Source organism: Falco cherrug, chromosome 12, assembly GCF_023634085.1.
Source record: "Falco cherrug isolate bFalChe1 chromosome 12, bFalChe1.pri, whole genome shotgun sequence".
Lineage (NCBI taxonomy): Eukaryota > Metazoa > Chordata > Aves > Falconiformes > Falconidae > Falco > Falco cherrug.
Genome location: NC_073708.1, coordinates 34,123,881 through 34,150,009, shown reverse-complemented (window position 1 = coordinate 34,150,009; position 26,129 = coordinate 34,123,881). Strand labels below are relative to the sequence as shown.

The following is a 26,129-nucleotide window of genomic DNA, read 5'->3' as shown; positions in this document are numbered from 1 at the left end:
CGCTGTTCCAGGGCATCGGGCTGTGCCATTACTCAAAGATAACACAGGAGAGTGACATACAGCAGGGTGCATACAGACCCTCAGAGGAGGTGTGTGTTACCTGCAAGTCAACACTGCATCAGTATTGCAGCTGGGAAACGTGCTTCTAGTAGTCTCCTATTCCAGCTGGGAAAAAGAAAAGGCCTCTGATCCTCATGGTGGGTAAAAAACCCATCGCGCTCTCAATGCATTCCAGCAGTCATCTTCTCTCTATTTAATCCCTCTTGCAGTTTGAATTGTATGCAGGTTTTTACTCTGGAGATTTTTTTTTTAAATCAAGTAAAATTAAAAGGATACTGACTTAAGGTGTTCTGAGTACAATGAGCAATTTCCTTGCACACCATAAAACAACCATACCTGAGAAAGCAGAGCACAAAGCCTAAGCATAACCAAATTACATCTCATTAATAATAGTCAGAGTGAACTCTGTGTGTGTGTGTAGCTCCCAGTTTTTCTGGGAGGAGCTCAGGGTTCTGGTATAATTAAGAACAAAACAAGTGTTGGGTGGGCTAGGGTTATTCTCCATGGTTGTAAATGCTCTCCCCTCCTACCTCTTTGTACTATGAAGTCTTTATCTGAAATTTAGCCCTACTAATCAGATATAAACTCTTTTGAAAAAAAATAATCACTTTTGCAACTGTTAAATGGAGTTTTTAAAGAAGCAAATGAGTGATAAATAATTTTTTTAAAAAAAGTGGTGTATGAAACAGGCCTACAGACAAGGCTCTAATTCGTGCTATGTCTTCCTTTTGACCATTTGACACATTAAAATTATATAGCATGAACACCACCAGCAGATAAGAACCACTAATTACAGATGAAGTAATATCAGGATTATCCTAGATGGCAAAAGCAGTACTGGTGTATGTTCCCTGCAGTACAAAGAGTTCTAGCTGTATCTTCTTCCAGAGTGTCCCTCACTGGAGATATGGCAAAAAAATGCTACTACTGCCTGTAGACAAAAATAATTAAGGAAATTTTACAAACAAGTTTGAGCCACTGTGTATGTTGGAAAAGCATTCTTACAATAAAAAAAGCATAATACATTTTCCTGCATCTTCTCTGAGCAGCAAATAAATTTAATTTAAAAAGCCTAAAGGGAAGATAATAGTAGTGGCTGCTTATTAAAATATTGGCAATGTTTTAATAATGTAGTGCCAAAGTAGTAAGCCTTCTGCAATATGATTTATTAAATTCAGCCAGAGTTACTATTTGAAGGAAACAGGCCATCATGAATGATGATGTTTGTAATGTCAAAGTGTGGGAAACAGTTTACATCTTTATTATAAACTTGGAAGAAAGTGGAACAGCATTTCAAAAAATAGCAGTCTAAAACTAAGCTTTTAAACCTATATTTGGATGCCTCTGGACAGATTCTCAGCTGATATAAACTGTTCCACTGACTTTAACACAATTAAGACAACCTGCGATTTCTGCAAATCTACTTCCTAAAACCGGGTATTTTGGGAGTGGTAAGGATGTTAGGAATACAAATGTTATTGAAGTCAGTGGGACTAACGTTCTTAAGTCACAAGAATGCTTGTTACGACTCCATTGTCTGCTTAATGGAAATTATAATCACTTTTATTCAGCTAATTTTACATCTGAAGAAAGTTAACTGATTATGACCTTTTCAATGTCTGAATATCTTCCTAGATCTCTATAGGCTTATTCATTTTGAGGTGAAACTAAAGAAACAAGGAAGGCTTTATCTGCAGTCTTTCAACACTGCAGAAGCTGAGTTTATACTTCTCTCAAAAAGCCAAAGCAAAGCGGTATTGAAATAGGGAACAAGGACAAAATAACTTTCCCTGACAGTGTTTCAAACAATATTCTGATACATCACCAAACGGGCTTCTAAGTGATATATGCTAGTTTTTAAACTAACATGGTTATTTAAGTGGAAGGTCAGTGTTCAACACATACACTGTATCTATACAAGAAGTGATTAATCCGTTTTATTCTGCTTACTTTCTCAATCTAGAATAAAGCCTTAGCTACAGAAGGGCATAATGGCATAACAGTTCTAACTCTCCACACGTTTAGATACTTCCAATTTGCAAATTTAACCTCTGCAAAACTTTTACTACTATTTTATATGTATTCTGCCAAGAATCGTCTACTTCACCTTATATTGTTTTAAAAACAAATTACTCTGTGCTTTTTATACAGTTTTTATGTATATATAAATTTTTTTTTTTCTGCTTAGAAACCTTGATCCTTTGAGTCTCCTTATACAGTCTCACTGATATTAATAACCAGTATAAATAAGAGTTACAAATAATTTCCAAAAAAAATGTATTTATGAACATTACAACAGGAACAGGACAACCTCCACTACTTTGACTTGTTTCTGCCCGATTTGTTTGATAGACATTTAGTTGCAGGTAACCGGCACATTAATTTGGGGCAGATCTACACGGTAGCTTAGCAGTGAAATTAATTGTTTGGCATTCCCAGTGCAGCATTTAATATTCCGGCTTATTTTTCAGATTGGAAAGAATTATAGTATTGCTAAGTGATTGGCCATAGAATAAAAGAAATAACAATCCACCGTTCAAATTTTTGATTTAACCAGTGTGTAAAATAAAATAAATAAATAAATTACCCGGGGGGGGAGGGGAAAGAACCTGTATACTCCTCACCACCACTTTATAGAGCTTCTACTTTCTACAGGTCTATCTCTAAATTTTTTTTGGGAAAAAAAGAAATTAAAAGAAAGAATGTCAAAGGAAAATGTCAAAATTCCACATTATATTTACAGAAAAAATAAAAGTACACTTGGCATTCAAAAGACAGAAAAAAATCAATTTTATGAAATTTCATAAAAGTAAATTGTTTTGGGTGAAAATGGAATTCTCTATGTGTCCCTCCCTGCCCCAAGCTTTTGTTACAATATATATTTAATTAATATTTTTGTTTGTTATCCAGAAGGAAAAACTTAATACATGGCATCCTTGTTTACATTCCTCTATGAAACATTTTTCATGGCAAATTTTAGATGAGACTGACCTTTTGTGCTTTTGAATTATTGGAAAAAACCTTATCCATTGCCGTTTATCAAGGAAGATACTCAACCATTGATACTAAATATTATATGAAACAGGAAGCTTTTGTTGCATAGAATTTTTGAGAACCACTCTTTTGTGGAACTAGAATGCACAGATGTATGGTTGTAATGTAAACAGTGGCAGTGAAAACCCAAAGACTCATTACAATTTGACACACTTGCAGCAAAATGCAAAACAGATTACCAGTTTGACATTATATTGCCCACAACAGGTAAGTCTAAACATTGATTTTTTCAAGTAGAGTCCAAATTTTGACAGCAAACATAATCAGCAGCAATTCTCAGAAATAAGACTGTATAGCTAAAACATTGCCTCTATTTTCAGTTATATTTTATTACAATCAAAGCCTAAAAATGTGAAATCAAGAATAACATTGGTATACATTTTAAGACTGGAAACATATCAATATAAACCAGCTAATTTTAACAAAAGGAAAAAAAAAACCCACCCTACCCTATCATCATCATTGAATCCATAAAGTCCTTTTATTCCTAACTCAAACCAGGTGTACAATTACAGGTATGCAATACTTTGGCAATGCAGGAAGATTGCACTATAACAACTGCAAGCAGAGGAGACAGAAATAATTGGAAAATAAGTATCTATCAGAAATGTGCTGGTTTAAACCAAGAAACAATAGAACAATGCATGCAAACATCTTCAAAGAAATATCAAAAGTGCTGATCAACACAAAGAATCTTACAACATAGTTATAAAATTTGTGATAAAAACTTACCATTTCTGGTTGATTTCAGCCAGTTTACCTAATAACCGCCAAAATTTGCTGCATTCAGAGAGCTCACCTGCTTTGCAACACACCAACAAATTTGAACCAACAGGACTGTGACATGTGCCATTTACGTGCCATTACATTTAAACTTTCCACAATTTTCTGGTGAAAATGGGAAGTCTGTGGCAGGAGGAGGTCAGACTGGCCAGCCAGAGCAGACCGAATGCGCATCCCAGCTTGCCAGGCCATTCGCAGCCGGTTCCTCCAGCTGCTGTGGGGCAGGGAGCAGCCCAGGTGCTTCCCCCACCTCCTGCCACCACTCATCTGCACTGCGGAGACCCACCCCAAGCCAAAAGTGCTGCTTTTGCTCAGCAAAATGTGGAGTCATGGGTTTTAATCTTAAAAGTGGGAGGGAGAAGGTACTGATGACTGATACTTGGATGACTCTGAACTATGCATTCCTACCTCTCACAGCCAGCTTCTCCTTATTTGTTACTCTGCTAACCGCACTCAACTCTGTCCCTTGACCAGGCAGAAGAAGTCATTCTCTTCCAAGTTGCCTACCTCGACTGTGTGCGTAGAGACAAACACTAACATATCTCCCCATAACTTCTGTTTTCTTACATTAATTAATGCACTGTTTCTAGGGTCCATCCATACAACACACTCTGTGTTCATTATTGTTCCTATCAGATTAGGACCTTCTTTAGCTCTTCCCGATGTTTGTTTAATTTGGAGCTTTTCCAGACGAAGTCTCCCTCATTTTTTTTATACAATGTCGCAAACACTTCTTTGTCTCTAGTGAAAATACTTTGACAAAGAACATTTGGCACTGTCATGGCTCTGTTAGAGCGATGACTCATAGACATTTTACATCCTACTAATACACTCCTGTCTTCTTTTTTCCCAAAATCACTTCTGATTGAAGAGCTCCTAATTTATAACATAAATTCTTATTAGTCCCTCGGTACATGACCTTGCACACTGTCCTACTAAATTTCACCCAGTTTTTAATTGTGCTTGTCTTCAGTATTATAGTTCTTCCAATTTTAGAGGTTGTTCTTGCAAACTTGATCTACAATTTTTACTGTTCACATGGCAAGTTAATCCTGAGCAACAGCTGAACACCAAAAAACCACCCTGGTTTACCCTAACAATAGCTGCTAGGGACCCATCCCCCTTGGTAATGTCTCCATTGTACATTATTTCCTAACAGCACAGCGCTGCAGAAAAACAATAGCTGTAATACCTACTGTCAAGAAAACCAAAGAAGAGATGAGAAGCTACAGCTTCAGTTGGGAAACAGTGAGTCATTAGGAAGAGTATAACAAATACAAGTATTTTCTCATCAATTACCAGCACCTACAGTTTCTCAGACACTAGTGACTCACCATTTACAAATGCAGTTTCTACAATTTTTCAATTTTACAGATGTCTACTGAAAGAAATCCCACAAAACCCTGAAAAGGTGTATTTCTCAGCCCAAACACCTCTCAGAGCAAAGATCACACTAAACTACTTCAATATACTCAAAGATTTTTTTTTAAAAATATAAGCAGGTTGCCTGGCTGCTTGGTGCAGGCAATAGCACAGGTGTAGTTTCCAGATTCTTTCCTGAGGTATGAAGCGTTCTTGATTGCTCTCAGGAATTCAACAGGATGTGAATGTCCCAAAACATTCAGTTTAGGAGTGGCAGGTCTGCTGACATTTGTTGCTATGAAGAGCAATGAATATTTATGACAGAGCCTGATCACAGAAAACATAAAATTCAATGCAAATTAATGAGCTTCCATAGAAGCAGTAACCAGACCTGGCTTAAATGCAACTGTTAGATAAATTAAAAGCTTTTGTTGTTGCATTTGAAATGTGCTCAGAACATCCTTTTCCAGCTAAGTTGTGAACTTAGTTACCCAATTTGTTTGAAGAATTGCTGATTTACTCCGATTACCATAATAACTCTGTGCTGTCCTGACACAACCACAGGTCCTCAGCATGCAAACAAGCAAAGGAATGAACATAAGCGATGGGAACCACCTCTGAGATTTGCATATGTGCCACAGCTTCTAGAATGCTTGGCAAAAAAAATTAGGAAAGTGGGTAATTTTGATCCAGGCTTGATTTAAACTGTGCACTAGCTAGTCTAGGCCAGAGTATTTTTTAGGAGTGGAAAGTCAGAATGCACTTTTCCTAGGGCAGGCCAAGGAAGGCTCTCTCACACCAGCAGTCACATCCCTCATGGCATATAGGACCCCAGCAGCCAAAAGAAACTGAAACTTGATCCTCATGATCCTGGACTCCTGATAGGCTGCACATTCCCCATCCCCTCTTCTAGCACTGACATTCCGGCTATCCTCCTACTTACTGCTCCTTTTTTGGATTGCTTTTGCTAGGTTGGTTCCCAGTCCATGAAAAGACTGACTACAGATACATATATATAATCTCATGTATGCTTATATAACATATATAGGTGTGTGCAACATATATAGGTGTATGTACATGTAAGTGTGTGTATATATTTACACCATATACATGATATAACTATATTTGTCTACATAAACATACATGCATATAAAATGCAGTTACATACAGCCTCTACATACCTCTGCTTCCTAAACATGCTGCTGTAATTACGCTGTAAGATATTTTTTGCTTTATTGACTCTCTCTTCTCTCCTACGAGGGTTCTTTCATCAGCCTGAATACCCTGGCTCCTTTGAACACCAATGCAAGAGTATGAGTCTTTGATAGGTCTTTGTTACTAATACACAAACCAACTTATACTCAAACTCCTGGAAAATAGTCAAGATGGAAATGAAAATATAGTCTGTACTGATGTCAAGTCTGTCTAATATAACTGCCTTATCACTTAAAAGGGTAAAAAGCCCAAAACTGCGAAAACCATGCTAGGATTTAACCAGCTGCCCTTTGCTTGTAGGGCAGTAACAACGTAACCTTTTTGATATTCTGGATTTACATCCAATTTGAACACAAACACTTGGTTTTCACTTATTTGGGGAGAACATCAGACTGTATTTAGACTTACTGCCTAACAGTACATTTATTACAACTGAACATCCAGAAAAATGGTGGCAGGCCTTGAACTGCAGTCAGAACTGAAGCAATCAAACCCAAAGGCTGACTGCAGAACACAGCTGCTGCTGCTGCTGTATGATTTAAGGTTGACTCATCTTAACGTAAAAGTTGTTTTTTACAGTGTAGGCAGCACAAACATGACTTCCATATTTGTATCCACTGTGAACTTTCATTCAACTACTTTGGAATAACTTTCCAGAAACTGATGGTTGGAAAAAGTTTACTTTCTATACGACTATATGTTAACACAAGTGTTCAGTGCCTGAACTCTCACACATTCACTAAAACCCACTTACCGAACAGTGGGAAAATGTTATGGTATTTTATATAATTTACCTAACTCCTCAAAAAAAATTATTAAATACCCTGTGCAACAGAGTGGTTGGATTAATCACACAAATTAGAAAGTCACTGTCAGACCATTCTGTGGTTCTTACAGGAACATACACTATTTATAGCCATTCATAACAGGTAGCCTTATAACGAAGTATAAGCCTTGGAGTTCGCAGTTCCAGCACAAAAGGTATTGGGTAAACAGCTTTAGTAACATCAACACAGACACTACTAGGCTAATTATTTAACCACAGATAAAAAAATGCTTCACTGTGCAATCACACAGGAAAACAGCACTCCGATTTGTTTGTATCAGAGGTGAGACAAAGCCATATAAGCTGAAGCTACAATTAAGAGAGTAGAAAACAAAAAGGGTGAGAGCGGTGTGAAAGTTGTTTATCTGGAATGAAGTGGGAACACCAGAACAAGAATGTGAACACCTAATTCACCGAGCCAGGCACACACACGTGCACGTGCACACACACTCACATACCTTATAACATTTATCAGAAAACTCAGTAACTCCCGGTTCATTATCATGATTTTAAAATAGCCAAATGTATGTGGTAAGTAGTTACGCTCTCAGTAACAGCCTCCTCCCTGTTCTTAGGTTTTAGGCCTCTGACAGCTTGAGGAACAAGGACAGTGCAAGCAGAAATGCTAGTTCCTGCCAGCAGCCATATGCTAGGCAGAGGCACTTTGGGGGGTTAAGGCTGCACCCACCACAGCATCCCCATGCAGTGCCGGGGGAACAGCAGAAGCACTTCCACACAGCTACCACTGCCCCGATTGGTGTGAGTGCCTCCAGAAAAAGAGTAAGGGATCATCACCCGGGAGGTATGCGTGCTAACCCTTGTACTGTGAGCTGGTATAGGCAAAGCACCTCCAGAAACCAGGTTTATTACATCCCTTCAGTAACCATTTGTATGTATACATACATATGTAAATATGTATGTGCTCTGATACACAACTGAAATGCGCAACTAACTTCAACGTATTTTTTTTCTTATAAACTTGAGAAAAAAAACTTTCAGTGTTTTCTGTTTCACTAGACACAACAGATGAAAAGTGCAACTGTAACCCCAGGTTGCTATAGCGCTGAACCCAGAGATGCTGACACATCCACTGATGTTCACTGACAACACCCACACAGGTAATACTAAACAACGCACACGGATGATAATACTGAACAACTCTGACAAACAAGCAGGCCTTGTACCGTTGAGGAAGAGGAAGGGAAGGTGGAGGTGCTCACTGGGTATATCTACCTTCCCGATTTTATGCTCAGAACAATTTCTTTTTGGTGCAGGTTTGCCTGTGCTGTCTGTACAGGTGCACACTTAAGCGTGTCACTGGTGCTCTCACCGCGGTTTCCCTCCCGGTGCAGCCCCGGCAGGAGCTGCGCTGTGCCCCTCAGCAGTCAGCCTCCCACACGTGCTTGGCACACATCAAGGCCACTTGCCAGCATGGACTTCACTGCTGTTAAAGATGCAACCTGGATGGACAGGCCCAGCACTACAACACACTGTGGCAGCCAGTCTGCCAGCCTGTCCCTCTCCACTTCAAACAGTGAGTAATGGGCCCACACAGGGAAAAGGTTTGGACCCACACAATGAGGAGACCTTCAGGAGTAATGTCTGGCCTCTGAGTTTAGTAGCTTCAGCCTTTCTCAGGATGGCTCTGGACAGGTACAAGGAAAACAATGACAATGAGAAGTCCTCCGCATCAGCTAAGCAAGCTAAATCGCTGCTGGGAGAAGACCAAGACACTTAGAGCAATACAAAATCATCTGTCAAAAGGACCTGAGAAAATCCAAAGCCAACATGGCAAAGTAGAAAATACAGGAGACTTAGAAGATAGCCTTTAAAAAAGACAAAAACACGTCCAAATAAGGACAATAAAAAAGAATGGTTAACTGTAAAAGGCCAAAAAATATCTTCAGAAATATTTGAAAAAAAGGCATTAAAAGTAATAATAAATCTTTCTTCAGGCCCCTCAGGAGCAGGAACCCTGCCAGAATCTATGGAAAAGATAAAAAAGGAATGCTCAGAAAAAAAGGTCAGAGCAGAAAACCTAAATTAATTTGCTGCATTTGTATTCAAACTTTGGGCAGGCTCCCATGCTGCAAAGCTTACGCGCTGTTAAGAGCTCAGACAACACACATAACAGACACACAAAACCTCTTGCACAGTGCTGCAGCGCTAGATGACTGGGAAGCGTGTAACTAACATCACAGTAATTTTTAAATCATTCCAGGATAAGCCTATGAAACTGCAGACAGTGACTTTGACAAATGTAGCAGACAAATTAACAGAAACTCTTTTAAGCAATAGAATAAGGTGATATGAAGACAAATACAACACGCTGAGGAAATTCAACACAGTTTTTGTGATTAGTAGGGATGACTCAAAATATTTTTGGAGTCTTTTGAAAGAGCCAACACTACAAAAGAGCTGGACAATAAAGTCTATCTTCATTTCCAAGAGATGTGTGCAAAGGTCCTTCACTGAAAGTTCTTAACCTAAGCAGCTATGTGATCAAAGAGGGTCTTTACATGGATAAATAAATGACCAAAGACTGGAAAAAATACCAATTTTAAATGAGTGGGTGAAGGAGGAGGAGCTGCCGATAGTCAGGCTCTGGGCTGGGGCACATGCTGGTTAGTTTGTTCATAAATGGCACAGAAAAGGATGTTAACGGAAAGTTTTCTACAGCTACCAAGTCACTCAGATGTTGCCAGTTAAGTGTTGATCACTGCCACAAAAGGGACAGAGGGCAAGACGGACCCTTGGTGGGACCTGTGGGACTTGCCAGTCTCCCAGCACAGCTCTCTAAGTGGTTCCTACCTTGGCAGACCTCCTCTTTTCCCATATCTTCGCATCCAGGTTGAACTGCAGTCTTATTCAGCACTATAGAAACTGGGAATTACATCTCTCCACTCTAAGGAAGTACTCCAACACAGAATAATGAAACACCGAAGCATAAACTTCCTCACTCAAAACCCACTGAAGCTAACAGGAATCTGTCCACTGATTTTAACTGCTTCAAGTTTGGGTGCAAAATGACTGAAAACAGCACCAGCAATTGGAACGCCCCGCCTGTGGCATCAAACAGCTGTTCAGCGGCGGAGTATTGCTGAGCAGAACGCCACAGAGCTATTGAGAGCTGTGGTCTAAAAAACACCATCCTGAGCTATTAGACAGTAATATCACATGTTGTTACAGTGAGTAAAGATGATGTACACTTTTATCCAAACAGAATAATAAAAATTATCTTAGTTGTTTTTTCAAGCCAAAAGACAACCCTGTGGATCTAGGTGGTAACATTGTTATAATGTAAGAAACTTGGCCAGAATCTCACAAATGCTCTGAAACATTTAACAGAAATTCAAGAGAAAACCCCACATTTTTCTATTTTTATTGCACACATTAAAGCTTTAATAAAATACTGGAAATTATTTGCAATACTGGCCAAGATTTCCAAATATTTCTAAATGCTCAAAAGATCCTGGAAACTAGTATCAATAATAATCTTTAATCAAACCATATACAAGAGAAAATAAATTACTAATTTTATAAAACAGTATTAAGAGAAAAATAAATTACTAATTTTATAAAACAGTATTGTGAAGATCTACAGATTAAACATACAAATATTTTCAGTATGTTTAAAATATTTGTAAGCCTAATAGTATTTTCTGAAGAGAAAGTACTGCTGACAGAAAATAGGGACATCCTGCAACATTTTCATTTCAAGATCAACGTACGTTTCCAGCCCAGTACGATACAGCAAGACAACATTGTTTAAAAGGTTTGGTATGCTTGTCAGAAAAAATCAGAATAATCTTCAAAACTATTTACGAACCATGCTTCACCAATTTTCTATCAGGAAAGTGTCTGGGAATACAGTGATATGTTTGGACATGTTCTAGATGCCTTAAAATTATGTCACAAATTCAACAAAGGGAAGCTCTCATTTTTTAATACAAGAAGTATTAAAGAGGGACACTTTGGAGATCTATGTCTTGGTTAGAGTGCTACCTTTCAGCCAGCTGTAGTTAGGATTTACTTCATCTGATATTTCTGTAAATAATGTTAAAACATTTTGTGTTCAGTTACTATGGGTACATTTTACAACATTCTTGCCTTCTGATTTAGCATGAAATACTGCAAAATTAGAGCTATGGTAAACACAAAGCACTGTTTATGCCAAAATGCCAAATGTTTTCTTTAAAAATCCTTTATACTTCTATTTTATAGCACAGAACAGATGAAAAAATATGATCTGCTTTTGGTAACTTCTTGTTCAACATCTTTTAAGTTGCACTTAACACGATAATACTACTCAGCAGAAGTTACTTAAAACAGTCTCACAGTGCATTTCACATCTATTTAACAGCCTTATTTATTTGCCTTCCTTTTCCTGTTTTTTCTTACACTAGAACTACTGGACAAACTACCAATATAATCAGGTTACCTTATTCATGACATAGCTAAAAAATGTAGGAAAAGAAAGCAAGCCTTTAAGACTGTACCTGAAAGACCTGCATCACTTTTTTGCAACTAGTTTGTAAAATACATTCTGATTTATATATATATACTGCATTTATCTTCCTAACTGCAGATGGTCCTATTGTAGACACAGTTTTCTTGTCACAATTTTCCTTCTCTAACTGGCTAAGAGAATAAAAGTCTGTTATTTAACCTTCTGTTCCCTGTAAAGCCCAAGCGACAGCCAGATACTGCTTTAGCTCTGCCTGCCACATTACCATGCCTGTAGTCACCCCCAGCCTTACCACTCTCCTCCTACAACCTCCCACGCTCAGCCCCCATCTTCCTAGGCCCACTCCAGTATGCAGTCATGTTGCTTTAGACTAGTAGGTACTGTCTTTTCAGAAAAGAGGTCAAATTCACCCTAACAAGAAAGGAGGCTGTATATCCTCTAAATTAATGCTCTGTAATATGGGTTAATTTCTTTCCATCACACTGTGCACTTTTTTTTGCTTGCAGAGGACGAAGAAGCCCAGAAATGCACAGAACTCCCATTTTCATCCCAGTTGATGCAAAAATGACCTTGTCAGCTTTCTTCCTCTTACTTCATTTCATGACACAGCTGCCCCTTCAATCTCATAGTTTTAAGGATAGCATTTGCCTAAGCAAAACCTTTTATTTCCAGCTTCTCTCGGTAGTATATAGCAAAGCCTTCTGCTACAGCAAAGAGCAGAGAACAAACACGCCTACAAATAATGTTTCCCTTGGTTACAAGAACCAAAGAACCTCCTTACTGTCAGAATCATGCAGTGGGAAAAGTCACACTCAGCCACCTTAAGCTTAGTGCTACTGAAACCAGAGGCTACTACACTTAGGTATGAATCTTTGGCAATCAAACAGTCACCTGCCAAACTTGTCAAAATTTGCCTGTTAAACACCACGTATCACAGAAAAAAAATAAATAAAAAAATTATTAATAACAACAGCACACAATCCCAATCTTGCTCCCACTGAGTTCAGTAACAACTCTATTATCAACTTTAGTGGGATTAGAATTAGACTAGAAATATAGAACTACTGTCTGATCAAAATCATTCTGCTGTGGCATTCCGATCCTTCAGTCCTAGCGCGCACACGCCCCCCATTTATTCCAACAAGCATGCAAAGGCCATGCAATTCCCTTCTAAAATAGAATGATGTTTAAGAGATAGTCTGGATAACACGGATATACTACAGCAGCTATATAGCCTTTCCGATAATACATATCTCAAAGGCTGCAGATCTGCTGTCCCGAACAGGTCTAATTTTTAAATGCAGATAAACACTTTGGTAGCAGATTGACACTTTTTTACCATTATTTCTTAATATTAAATGTAACTCAGAATCCAGGAAATAGAAAGTTTATACAAAAAAGTGTTTTCAACTGATATAAAGAATATTGCCTTTAACACAAAACATAGCTTTCCTTTAAAAAAGGAGAGTGCTGTGTATGAAAGCCCACAGGAAGTAGTGAAAATGTCACCATACCCCATTATAGGCAAAATGCCTGTGTAGGAGATTTTGATAAATGCACGTTTGCTAAAAAAGGTGCCCTTTTTACATGAGCTGAATAATATGCAATTCTGTATTAGCAACATTTAATACACACAATCCATTGCCACCACTGTTAAGTCTCACTTATAATGGAGACATACAACCCTTATTTCTAACAATCCCCAAATCCATCAATATTTTTTCATTGGTTAGGATCCCTGTTGCAGAAAATATATGATGCTGATCTGAATACAAAAACATATTCTTTGCTTTACGCAGCGCAGCTTGCTATATTTACCATTGTAAGTGTATAGATTTTTTTCACTTCTTTACTGTTTCTTTTTCAAAATATCATTTAGATGCTAGTCAAATTATAGCAACTTACTTTTCTGGTAAATAGTACCAAGAAACACTACCAAAATGACATTTCTGCAATATTCTGATGATGCAGGTTTCTAAATAGTATTGTAAACCATCAAATACATTTAGCTTCTGTACAGATCATATAGGGAGATTGTTCTACTGAGGTTACACTGAGTATGTTTTCAATACATTTGATTATTCATGAGGAAAATACTGCCACATAATCACTGCGCAGGGTTATCTCGTATGTTGTCTTCCAATTTTGTTTACATGTCTTCTTTCAAAATGTCACATTACAGCTTTTGGATATTGAGTTACAGTCAACTAATATATGTCTCCATCTTCAATTATATGTTTGCATTTTGCTAAAAACCTTCAGTAAATTTTTTTTAAACCATGGAAAAAATAACTCTTAACAGAAATGACACCACTACATTACTAACTATAAACATGTTCTGCACTTTTGGAGATTTCAGGTGGAAGAGACTTAGGTAAATATTCAATCACTTACTTTGGTAGAGTTTTCAAGTGATTTTCTCTTAACTCCAAAATTCGCAATTTGACAAGTCTAGAAATATGATAGAAAATAATTAGTTAATTCAACAAATTATTTCTGGAATCTATAAGAATGATTTGAAACTACTGACTTCAACAACAGGGGGGAAAAAGTCAACTTAATGCACAATAGTAAGATGTCCACTTATTGTGGGGCTGAATACGGTACAAATGGTATTCAGAATGTAATAGCTTCATGTAAAGATAGCTTCTGAAGAACTGTGACATACAGCAGGTTTTCACAGTAATTCTAAACTATCTTTATTAATTATTAAACATGGAAAACATAGAAAAAGTTCATCTCTATCAAACATTGCCAAACCTACTGAGGGATAAAAAGCAACTGCTATTTAGTTCACAACTTTCTTTTGCATTTTTTGAGCACTGAATTCTATGACTCCAGACAGGCAGACCAATACTGCAGAACAGATCTCTGTTTAATTTACTGTATTTTAAACAGAAGTAGGACACGTTCTTAAGCGTTAGCATGAATTAGAACCTATATACAATAGTACTTCACAATTCCGCATCATTGTGTAAACTCCAACTGGCAATATTATTTAAGCCACAGCAATAAATTTCATGAATTTGAATAATAGGACAGAGGAAGGATACATCAGATAAGAAATTAAGAAACTAATGTCTTAAGAGTTCCAGAATTTGGGGCAGTATTGTCCAATTACCCATATTGCCTAGGAAGGTAATTTGATAAACATAAAAGGATTTTGATTCATGTCATCCTTTTGCTGGTCCTTTAATCTCAAAATATAATCAATGTGGGGAGGAAAAAGGGAAAGGATATAAAATCAGAAGGATGGACAAGGTCCTTTCCTCTTTATCTTAAATTGAACAACTCCACTCACAGAAAATCTGGGGTATCAAATCAACTGTTTTTTGGAGGTACAATCAATGCACGAGCTGACCGTGCCCAGGATTGTTCAAGGCTTATGTGAAACGGAGAGGTAATTTGTAATTGTATCATCTCTAAACAGAGATATCGTATTATTAAAGCTTCTAGGCTGATAACATAGTTTCTAAATGTGAAAGAACTTTATTGAGGAACTTTATGGTGAGTTTCAACAATTTCATTAATACTGCTCTTAATATTAACTCTGTCTCTACATTCCAGGTCCTTTAGTGCCACAAGTATAAGCATGTGTCTGTATCTATGAGAAAAATTTGAAAAAAATTAAATAAAGCTTTAGTTCTTGATCCAGCACACCAGTTTTCTGTTTCATGGAACCTCAAGCTTCCCAATAATATGCTCTTCTAGAAGACTATGATTTTATCTCTTTCCTACCAAATAAGGCTGAAAACATTTCAAGTCCTGCAGTTGTGCTTAACCAGGAGTAAAAAGAATGAGAAATGTGGAGAGACGTTTACATGATGCTCAGGTAGATTCTGTTCCTGACTCTATTCACATGGCTAAATGAGACTGTAACAGACTAACTGAATATTAATGTACCAGAAGATAAAAAGAAAGCACTAAAACATGGAGAAGAGCAATAAGGGGTATACAGGTGAAGAGCTACGTGTGGCTAGTATTAAAAAAAACAAAACAAAACCCCCCAAAAAACCCCAGAGCAATCTCTGTATGCTAATGGGGGAAGCTTCAGAAACAAGACCAGGATTTGTAAATGCAAGATACAAAATAGATAATATATTGAAGCAAAATAATAATAAAAGAACTACTGTAATTTCATATAGATAAAATAGGCATTTGTAAAAGAAAAGTTAGTGCTTTCTGCTAAAAGATTTAGAATACTAGACATGTCCTTGAGTGACAAAGATTATTAGACAAAGTACCAGCAAGGCTTTGGAAGAGCATAATGAGTATAAACCCTGCACATCTGACAAATTGCAGGGTATTTCATACAGTTACTTTTCCTTGACATTTGAACATAACATCTGAGTCCAAACTGCAGAAGTACGCAGTCTTAGGATTTACTCTGATACTCCAAACACTCTTCAAATGCAAACAATGACAATTTTTCTTCCTCCTCCTTCAACTAGGATTTTCTAAAAAGTATTCCAGCGTAAAGCCCAGACTCAGATCTGGGTCAGTGACAGGCCCATCAACTGAGTGCTGATAAAGCAGCACTTTCTATTTCTCAGTGACTGAGCATACCAATATAATTTCCAACACAAATTATGTCACCTCAGTATTAATTTTGGAGTGCTGAGTTCATGTTCCCAGTTAAACAAAAAACACACATACGGGTAGCTGGATGGACCAGTAAAAAAGTAATACTAAGTGAATTCTGTACCACTACCGTCTATTTTCTCTATTAATCCTTTGTCTCCTGAGCTATTTGCCCACTGGGACAATCTGAGGGCAGAAAAGCTGCCCATTCCCTCACCAGTACAACAGAGGTGAAATAAACTTGACATTTCTGCCAGACCCGTGCAGTGTTAAGGATCCATCAGCTTCTACTGCCCTCTTAAATGGCCATGGCAAATTGTGTTAACTTTGATTTCCCCTCACCTCTGCTTTGTCCATATCTAACACTTTTTGGCTCGGTTTCTACTGTACTTATTTTTACACTCATTCTACATCCTTTCTGTTCTGCCATCTTTTGAACCTTCTCTCTTGTTCAACATTTTTCCTTTGGTTACTCCACCATGCTCAGTCATTTCTTTCTTCCCTTCTGACTCACAACACTTCTTCTTTCTGTTCATTTTTCAACAACCATATTGTTATTTTCTGCCCTTGCCACAATTTAATAACACATTTGATCAAGGACCAGCCTCTTCTTCAATTTCTATTTCTTCTCACCTTTTCCCTAAACCACCAAACTGCATCACTTCATCATAAAATTCTTGCTGACATAACATTCTCTCTAACAACAATAATTCATCAAAACAGGGCTGAGCAGCCAAAATCTCTGGTTTCTTTGTTTTGCTTTATTTCATTTTTAAAAGGAATACAGCTTTAAAATGGTACCTTAAAACCTAAACTGGGTTTATATGAGACAGCAATGTGCTTTGATGACTAATTCTTACCTTCCAAAGTTAGCTGGAAGAAACTCCAAAAAGGCATCATTTAGATAGAGCTGGGTCAAATTTAGAAGTTGTGTGAAGCCATCTGGCAGCCTAAAAAAAACGGTTAAAAGCTTAATGCTCACACCAAAGTTGCTATGGAAATAATAACAATGTATATTTAGAAAGAGAAAGATCACTTTCTCTCTCACCTTCTTTTTCTACGCAAATTCTCAAGACGAACAAACTTATTAACAGACAACATTTTTGCCCATTCTCATATTTTTCATGTTGCTATAACCACGTGATATGCAAATGCCTGGCACATTCAAGTTACATCAGCCTTTTCTCCCTTCCTAGCTGAGGGTTTTAAGCCAAAGGTGGTTTTTTTCTTTCTCCCTCTTTTTTTTTTTTTTAAATTAAACAGTGAAATTTCATCCTTTGATCTCCTTCAATCCTTTTTATAAATCATGGAATTACAACACAGAGGGTTTTTTTGCTACTATTATTGCAAGCTTTTTGAAGGAATAAGGGTTGCCAAAGTCCCAACCAAGAGATTATGGCATGTGAGGGTGCAGCATGGCTTACTTCCCAAATACACAAAGCACCTGCCCCTGTATTTAAAAGGCTGCATCAGATTGCTTTGCCAACACTTTCTTTACTATGTGGAAAGACAGACACCACATTTGTTACACAAATCTCTTCATAGATACATCAACCCTGGATTTAAAACAATTAAAAATAAATTTACATCAATCCTGCAAATGACTTGATACAATGCCTTTAAATTTTAGTTCACTTTGTGTAAGTTTTCTGCATTTGTGGTATGCAAACACAAGTTACTGATACTCACTTAGAGACTGGATTGACACTGGCTTCAATAATTGTTAAACACTTACAACATTTAATATTTTCTGGGAAGTCTTGAATTCCTAAAAAATATTGAAAGAAAATATTGAAATACACACATAAAAACCGAACTTGTTTTGTTCATAAATGAGTTCATTTAGCATTTTAAGATCAGATTTAAGCTATAACAGGAAGGATACATAGATTTTAGTAATACAGTCTAAAAGATGATACTTAAGCACAAAATAAAAACATCAGAACAGATAATATGCCTTGTACTAAAACTATTTTGCTAATGCTTGATTTATATAATCTTCTCGAGTTAGATAGTGATGTCATTTGCACTGATATTTGTGCCTTACATTTCTTTCTGAATTGCTTATCTTTTTCTTCTTTGTCTCCCTCTCTTCTCCGGAGAACATACATAGAATCCTGAGAGTCTCTAGGCATATACAGATCAGAAATTCTTCACATTTTTCAAGAGTGCCTAAGCCTCATTTTCCAAGCAAAAGAAACTTAAGTACAGGTACGTGAAGGATTTTAGGCACATAAATATGTAAATGCATAATTTGGAAATGCACATCAGCAAATTAGGCACTGCCTATATAAATCCTGGTAGTTATTTACCTGCAGCCTTATATGCTTAAATAAACTACACGAGAGCCCAGTAAGTCGAAAGCCACTTTGGAAAGGGGAGTGGTTCATAAGTGCACTGAAAAATGGTCTCCCACTCCTATTGCCAATGTTTATCGGTCACAAGTCATCACCACATACTATGTTAAAGCAAACTTTCCCCCGCCCCAGCCCCTGAGAAAAGTAAATGAGGTAGATAGCTACCCAGACATCTCAAAAGTGCCAGACAGGAAAATAGTACATAATCTAGAAAAAAAGCAAATTTTCTAGAACACAAGTTCATTACTCATAAATAATTAAAACTTCATTATTTTCATATTCATTACAATTCTTTAAAATATTTATACTTTTGATCTCTTACCGTTTTTACTGATATCAAGTTCTTTGAGATTAACTAAACTAGCAATAGTGGTTGGCAGACTTGAAAGGTCATTGTCTGGTATACTCAGTTTGCGTAAAGCTTGACAGTTGAACAGTTGCTGTAACATAAAAAAACACTTTACAGTGTTTCAGGAAAAAGATCAGTTTGGGATCATTATTTATATACAGAAGCAACAAATACCACAAAACTACATTTGCTACATAAGAATTCATTAATCAAAAACTATTTTGAAAAGCCATTACTTGAGAAGACATTCTTACAGGCTGCTCAGCATCACAAACACAGCTTATACACAGTTGACAAGAATAACCAAAAGAGTTGATTGGTAGCAGGAATGCTCAAAAATAGCTTTCTGTCAAAAACTGTAAACTCATTGCGATCAACAACTTGTAGGTACATGGTATTTCATATCTGTCATATCAATTGAAATTTTTTTCTGGATTTTGGTCAATTAAAATATTTGATTTTAATTTCATGATGATTTAAAAATATTTTGACTGCATGCAGAAGAAATTTGTTATTTTCAAGAAACAAAATGCTTTGACGTTATCAAAATGATATGTTCTTTAAATACCCGCCCAAATTCAGGACTCTATTCTAATTTTTAATTCAAATTCAAATTTTATAAAATGTCAGAATTTCCACTGCAAAAACAAATCCTCCTTTCAACCTGAAGTAATCAATAAATCACGTTGAAAGCACCTATATAACACGGCTGCTTTCCTCAGGAAATATGACGATCTCATACACCACCTTACACACGTAGAAATTTATAAAGCAACCACACTAAGAGAAAGCAATCATGAATCACAATTTCACATTTAGGTACACTGCATAACAAGGTCAGAGGTGCCATACGTGAAGAACAAACAGGTGTATTTTTTAGATAGAGTAGCTTATAGCTTCTTCAAGTCCAGCACGAGGGAGAGGAGAATGAAATATAATTGCTTGGCTTATTTCTTGCCGCACTCCATGTTCCCCAGTGACAGTGCTGTGGAAAAGTGACTGCCAAGAGTAGCAGCGAAGGGTGGCACATGGTACCCATCTCGGTGGTACCAACTCTGGGTTGTGCACACAGCGCAGCATCAGTGCAGCTGCCTCCAGCCCCCAGTACCAACCACTCCTGCACTGCCGGTCACACCACACTGCAGGTAAGACCTGCTTATCACTACTCCCTTCCTGGCTGCAGGCTTTAAAAACTTCACTCTTTTCAAGAGTTATAAATTACCAAATGCTGCAGAACTTTCTGCAAATATGAATTCACCAAACCCCAGGACAAGATTCAGCAGGTTCCAGAGAACAACCTTCTTTGCAGGCTTCTCAGAAAGGTTTTTCAAATATTAGTGCTATGTTTACACTGAATGTAGTCTGTCTTTCAGACTTCTACATCAAAATAAAATCTGTATACCCATGTACAGGCTATTTGAGAATGCATAATCGTTTGATTGCCCAGACGAAAAACTCAGCCAAGTATCTGGAGAGGAGAAAATCAACACACAAGTGGTGTGCAAATGCGGACCTGGTACTTCAAGTAAATTTTAGATCATTTTGAAACCACATTTTTCTGCTGAAACCTTCTATCGTAACCCCTTAGAAAAATTCTGCTTTTTCTTCAGCATAATCTGTTTTCAGAAAATTGAGAGTGCATCACACGAATAAAAAAATGCTCAGAATGAAAGCACCACAACACAATCACTATCAACTGGCACCAAATACGAAAGGGCCTTTTTAGCGAAAGCCACTTTTCAAAATACCTTTGTATTCAGAGTTTCTTTCAATTTCCTCTTTCATGAAACACCCTTGTTAATTCCCAGGACTGCACAGCAGCCCCCTCCCTGCCACTCACCAGCGAGGCCAGCGGCAGGCAGAGCAGCACAACGCGCTGCCACAGCCCCGGTATCAGGAACAAGCAGAACCGTTCAGGGCCTGTGCTTCCCCACCTCATTTACAGGAACAGCCAGAATAATTACTGCACACCCTGGAAGACAATTTGGAGTACACACTTCTGCTTGCAGACAATGTTAATAAAGGGAAATCTCTCTCCAGAGAACGAGGAATTCCTTTGCAATGCATCTGAGAGTGCCTGCTTTCTCTGTTTTTTAAGGAAGTGCATCATTTTGGACAAGACTGGAAAGTAATGTAATTAATAGGCTCTAGGGGTTTGCTCTTGAAATTTCTAGCCACATCACTGCCTGAGAGCAGCTGTAGAGCACAATAACATTCCACATAGGGAACCTGCAGAATTTTAGTACATATACAAACTATACTATGCTACCGTACCTGGAAAATGAAATCCCCAGTGCATGTTCCCAGCCATTCCCCTGCAGAAATATTTTAAAAGCTAAGAAAGGCTTGGAACTTAAAGTTCTGACAATATCTGAACAGCTACAAGGCTTTTGAACTGGTGAATGAAGAAGCCTAATAAAAAAAATATTCCCTCTGGAGTAATTTTACGATGTACTGTTGTATCAGAAATAATACAAGTGTATGAATAAAGGTATGTATGCCCAAAATGGCTCATTTATTTTTACCCACTGCATTTTCAAAAGGTGTCTTTCTCAGTTGCTAGTGCTTTATGGTGTTGCCATCACAGTTTTGTTGTAACCATCATACTGTACGTCCATATACTACTTTTATTCCTTTCAGACTGGAAAGCAAGTGGTGCTAATAGCTGCTGTGATCTGAGTCACCACAATGGGCTATTATTCTGCATATTTCAAGTTCTTGACTACACAGCAATAGAGGTTGTTGGCTTCCAGGGCCACTAGAGAACAACAACATGAAATTTCTGCTCTTTAATTTCCATAGGCATAACTGTGAAAGAGATTGGCTAACATATTGGGGGAATTCGATGTCAGGATTACAAAGGAATAACATTTTCCAGCTCTGCAGAAGAGAAATGTGATTTCTTATTGGCAGATTTAGTAAAAGGATTCAATGCCCTTAATGGAAACTATAACTTACATAGCAAATGCAATGCAGGAGAAAACCACAGGTAATTTATAATACCTACCCATCCATGTGAGCTATACATTAGTGATTACCTCAACACTGTTTATATATTGGTTGTATTGTTTGTTCTCAGTGAGACAATTAAGCATTAAGATGTAGCCTCTAATGGCAGTAGCATATTTAGAATTACTGGTACCTAGTTTACCAACACATGAGATGGCAAAACACAGTGGTGGCTATTTCTAGAATTTGTTGTTAGAGACAGAATTTCCTAAGGCATTATCCAGTAAACTAACTGTGTCCATTAAAAATTAGTCCAGATTTTACTTTATAAGGGAAAGCTGCTGGGAAGAATTTTCATCTCATTCATGTTTTTCTGGATACTGATTGCCAGTGACTCCACCTTCCTCAAAATCGATACTCCTATTTATTAGTCATTGATTCGTTTGACTCATACAAATAGGGACATACTTGCAGCAGCAGCAGCTCATAATAATGAAGTCAAAGGCAAATAAAAGACTTGGCTAGATTTAGGGGGAAAATAGAGACTAATAGTTATATAACAAACCTATTAATCCTTAAAAGATAACAAAAATATCAGAAATTAGGAACTAGAAAGCCATTTCTAATGAAGACAGCAGAAAAAAAAAGTAATTATGATACACCAACTGTAAGGTAAAAAATATTTAAAAACCCAGCCAGAATGAGTTTCATACATCAGTTTACTGCAAAATAATCTGCTGGTTTCCAGCGTATCATATAGCAGTGAAAGTAACTAAGGTATATACGGATTTAACACAGTTTCACCTGTGCTTTTTTTCTACTACATTTTTAAACATGATCAATTGTTATGATCCTAGAAAATTTTAAAAGACTACTGTAACTTCAGAGGCATGTAACATTTAGTAAATAACAGAAAACTGACAAAACAAATTTCCTCTGGAAGAAGTTATTTGAATTCACATTACAATTTCACTTTCGGAGGAAAGTTCTGCCTATGGTAGATCAAGTTAAAGTAATATAGTGCCATTTTAAGAAAACAATGGCATTTTCCCTTCTAGAATATTCATTCAATAGCAAAAAAAAAAGTTCAGAGATGTGCAGCCAAAAGTATTTGAGGCAGAAAATTTGATTAAGAAATTATTTGGACTCTTTAATTTATGGTAACGATAAATAAAGGCTTACGACAAAAAATTATGAATGATATAAAGAAAGCAAATTAACATTGCCATTAATCTTCTCTTATTCAAGGCCAAGACTATGTTAAACAATGCATTTACTGAAACTTAAGACCAAATAAAAGGAATTTCTTCAATACGTAATATTTGATTCAAAATATTTATAACAAAGAAAAATGAGAAAAATAGTGCCCTATACATTTAAATCTCTCAAACGTACGTATTTATCTGCTGTTTCGTTTCACAAATAACAAATACAAAACAGATGATACTACAATACAATGCAAAGGTGTCATTAGCATGCACATTTCAGTTGTGACTGTTACTAACAACCACCACCTTCATCCCAGTTCCAGAATTTTGGACCCCTTAGCTTTGGCTTTCAGTTTTTCCATATATAATTATGGCATATTGTTCTTCTTCTGTGCCCTGAGATATTTGAGATATTCCAATATGCGCTGCAATTTAGTTTGAATACCATGGTGATGCATACTTTCAAGAGAACCAAAACAAACAGACCAAAAATCCCTAGCTAAATTAGACACTTTATATATTCTTCAGCAGCATTAAAACATACAAGGTTAACAGTATCTTATTATTAAATGAGAAACAGTCCTGAAGTTATTCATTAGCAGTAAAATGGCCTTCACCACAATCCATTTCATATTTATGGGGACAGAAAAAGTATCTGTTTCTCTGCTGTCCTTTCTAGTAGCAGGAGAGTTAAGGCAGTTTCTCCATATCGTTTTTCTGTGACACTTAAAAGATTGTAGCTACCCTGTCTTACCAACTGTAGAGAATTTCTACAGTGAGCAATCTTAAGCAATGAACCATCATATCCGAATAAAAGATCTCCATGTAATGGAAAAAGTACGTTTTTTACATTTGTAAATAGAATTTAAATAAAGTCTCTAGGCAGTGTAAGTAAGAAGTATGTTGAGAGATGATGAAGAATGGATTACAGTGGAACGATGTTTAATTACAGACTTGTAAGCACCTTTCATTATCGTTGAGAAAAATTCAATTAAGGAATGGATTACATTACTTCATGCTTCATTATGTAGCTAGCACCTACTATTAATTGGTTTTTCCACTACCTTGCCCTCTTTTGTTTCCAGAACACTTAAGTTACAGTAACTTTTAATTCCTTATAGTAAACATTAATCAGCAGAGGAACAGATTTAAAGGTGCTATAAAAGAAGTTTTACACAGGAAGGATAACTTAAGTAATCTCATTGCAGGACCTCATTTGCAGTTATAAAAATACCAGTCAGCACTGGCATTTCTCCCATAAGGATAAACGACTTATCCTGACAAAGAGCTTGCTTTTAAAAGCAGTGCTACAGAGGATCCAAATGTGACATCACCTGCTCCACAGGCTAGCGTACTCCTGGTCAAGGTATCAAATGCCACACTAATTACTTGTTGTCCAAGGAGTACTTCTTTTGAACAATTGTTAATTTCACAATTTAAAGCTTCATTGGCTGCCCCTGTTCTTGTGTAGTGAAGCAAGGAGAAGTAGGTGGTTCTACTCCTCCCCACACAGCACCATCTGCAAGAACGGTGGTTCAGCTCTTTGGGCTCTTCAGAGAGGGCAGGAAAAAAATATTGTAAAAAAGTAATTGAATCGCTAGATTTAAAAGCCACCACTCTTTCCAGAACAAGCAGGTCTCCTGGTCAAGACCAAGCCCTATTTCAGAACTGAAGCATATGCCGAATACACATTTAAGAACACAGCTTTGACATCTGTATTACAGGCACAACACTGATTACCTTAGGTAGCTCTTCAATTTGATTGGCATCTAGGTAAAGCTCCTCTAATGTCCGTTCAAAGTTAAAAACCTCCTTTGGCACCTGCTGCAGGCCACAGTGAGAGTAATCTAACACTGAGACGATTTCTTCTTCACCGCGAAAACACCGGCAGGGCACCAAGCGGCCGATAATTTTCCTTTTGGTTGTCATCTCCAAACAGCATACTGAAGGAAAAGGGGAAAAAACATTTTTCTGAAACTATCAACATTTTGGGGACTATTTTTTTACAATTATCATCAAGATTGCAGTCCATTAAATACAATTTTTTCCTGAGGGATATCTGTAGTCTCCATTCTGGATTTCTTATTCTACCTTCCTACAAAACATGGAAAAGTGAGAACTGCCAGAGTAATCACAGAAAGCAATCTAAACACATCATCTGTTCTACAGTGGGACAAAAGGAAACATGCCAAGACCATCCACAACTGCTGCATTCTTTAATGATGGAAATTAACTGTGTAAATCCTGCACGTACGAAACATGTTCACCAGACAAAGTACAAAATGACATTTGTACTCCGTGTTTTGGTCCCTTGCTCAGTTTGGGCTGTGAGTCACAGAAGTGAATCAGTCTCATTTGGTTCTGCTTCTCCCTGACAAACATGCTGTTGCATTACACCCGATTTCTCTGAAATCAAGAGTTCCTTAGCCTTCCACAGTTACTGTTGCAGTATATTCACTGTCTTTTCAACCATATGAACAATGAAAAGGGTATGTAAACTTAATTATTACAAACCTAGAACACAAGTAACCCAAACCCAGTATGTTTACCTGTTGTTCCTGCTTCTCTTGTATTACCTTAAGTCTGTTGAAAACTCAGATAATGGACTTAGCAGAAACGCCATTAATTTTACTGCAGTAAAACAAACACCTGGGAAATTCCACCACAGCCTAACTTCTTCTAATCTAGATGCCAAGTTCTGCAGATCTTCCTTGCGCATGCAATTTGCACGAGTGCCTCCAACTCACATGAGTAACAGTTTGCACAATTGTACCTTACTATTTTTCAGTGGAATAAAAATAACTTACTACTCTTGAATTCAGAGAATACCCAATAAGCAGATTTAAAACATGTCAAGCAGTCTCTACATCTGGAATAGATTTTGACATTTTTAGAAGTTATTTTAATATGATTACAG

General features: G+C 37.1%; 1 protein-coding gene across 6 annotated transcripts in view; it reads right to left on the bottom strand.

Moving 5' to 3' along the window:
- The window catches only part of LRRC7 (leucine rich repeat containing 7), a 183,742-nt gene that overhangs the window by 85,393 nt on the left and 72,220 nt on the right, over positions 1-26,129 (bottom strand). For all 6 annotated transcript variants that reach the window (XM_055725249.1, XM_055725243.1, XM_055725244.1 and 3 more), the window contains exons 2-6: positions 24,953-25,155; positions 19,029-19,146; positions 18,039-18,117; positions 17,210-17,299; positions 14,163-14,219 (exon numbers count right to left, since the gene is read on the bottom strand). In XM_055725249.1, the coding sequence (XP_055581224.1) occupies positions 14,163-14,219; positions 17,210-17,299; positions 18,039-18,117; positions 19,029-19,146; positions 24,953-25,155 (547 nt within the window). The remainder of the gene's footprint in view (positions 1-14,162; positions 14,220-17,209; positions 17,300-18,038; positions 18,118-19,028; positions 19,147-24,952; positions 25,156-26,129) is intronic.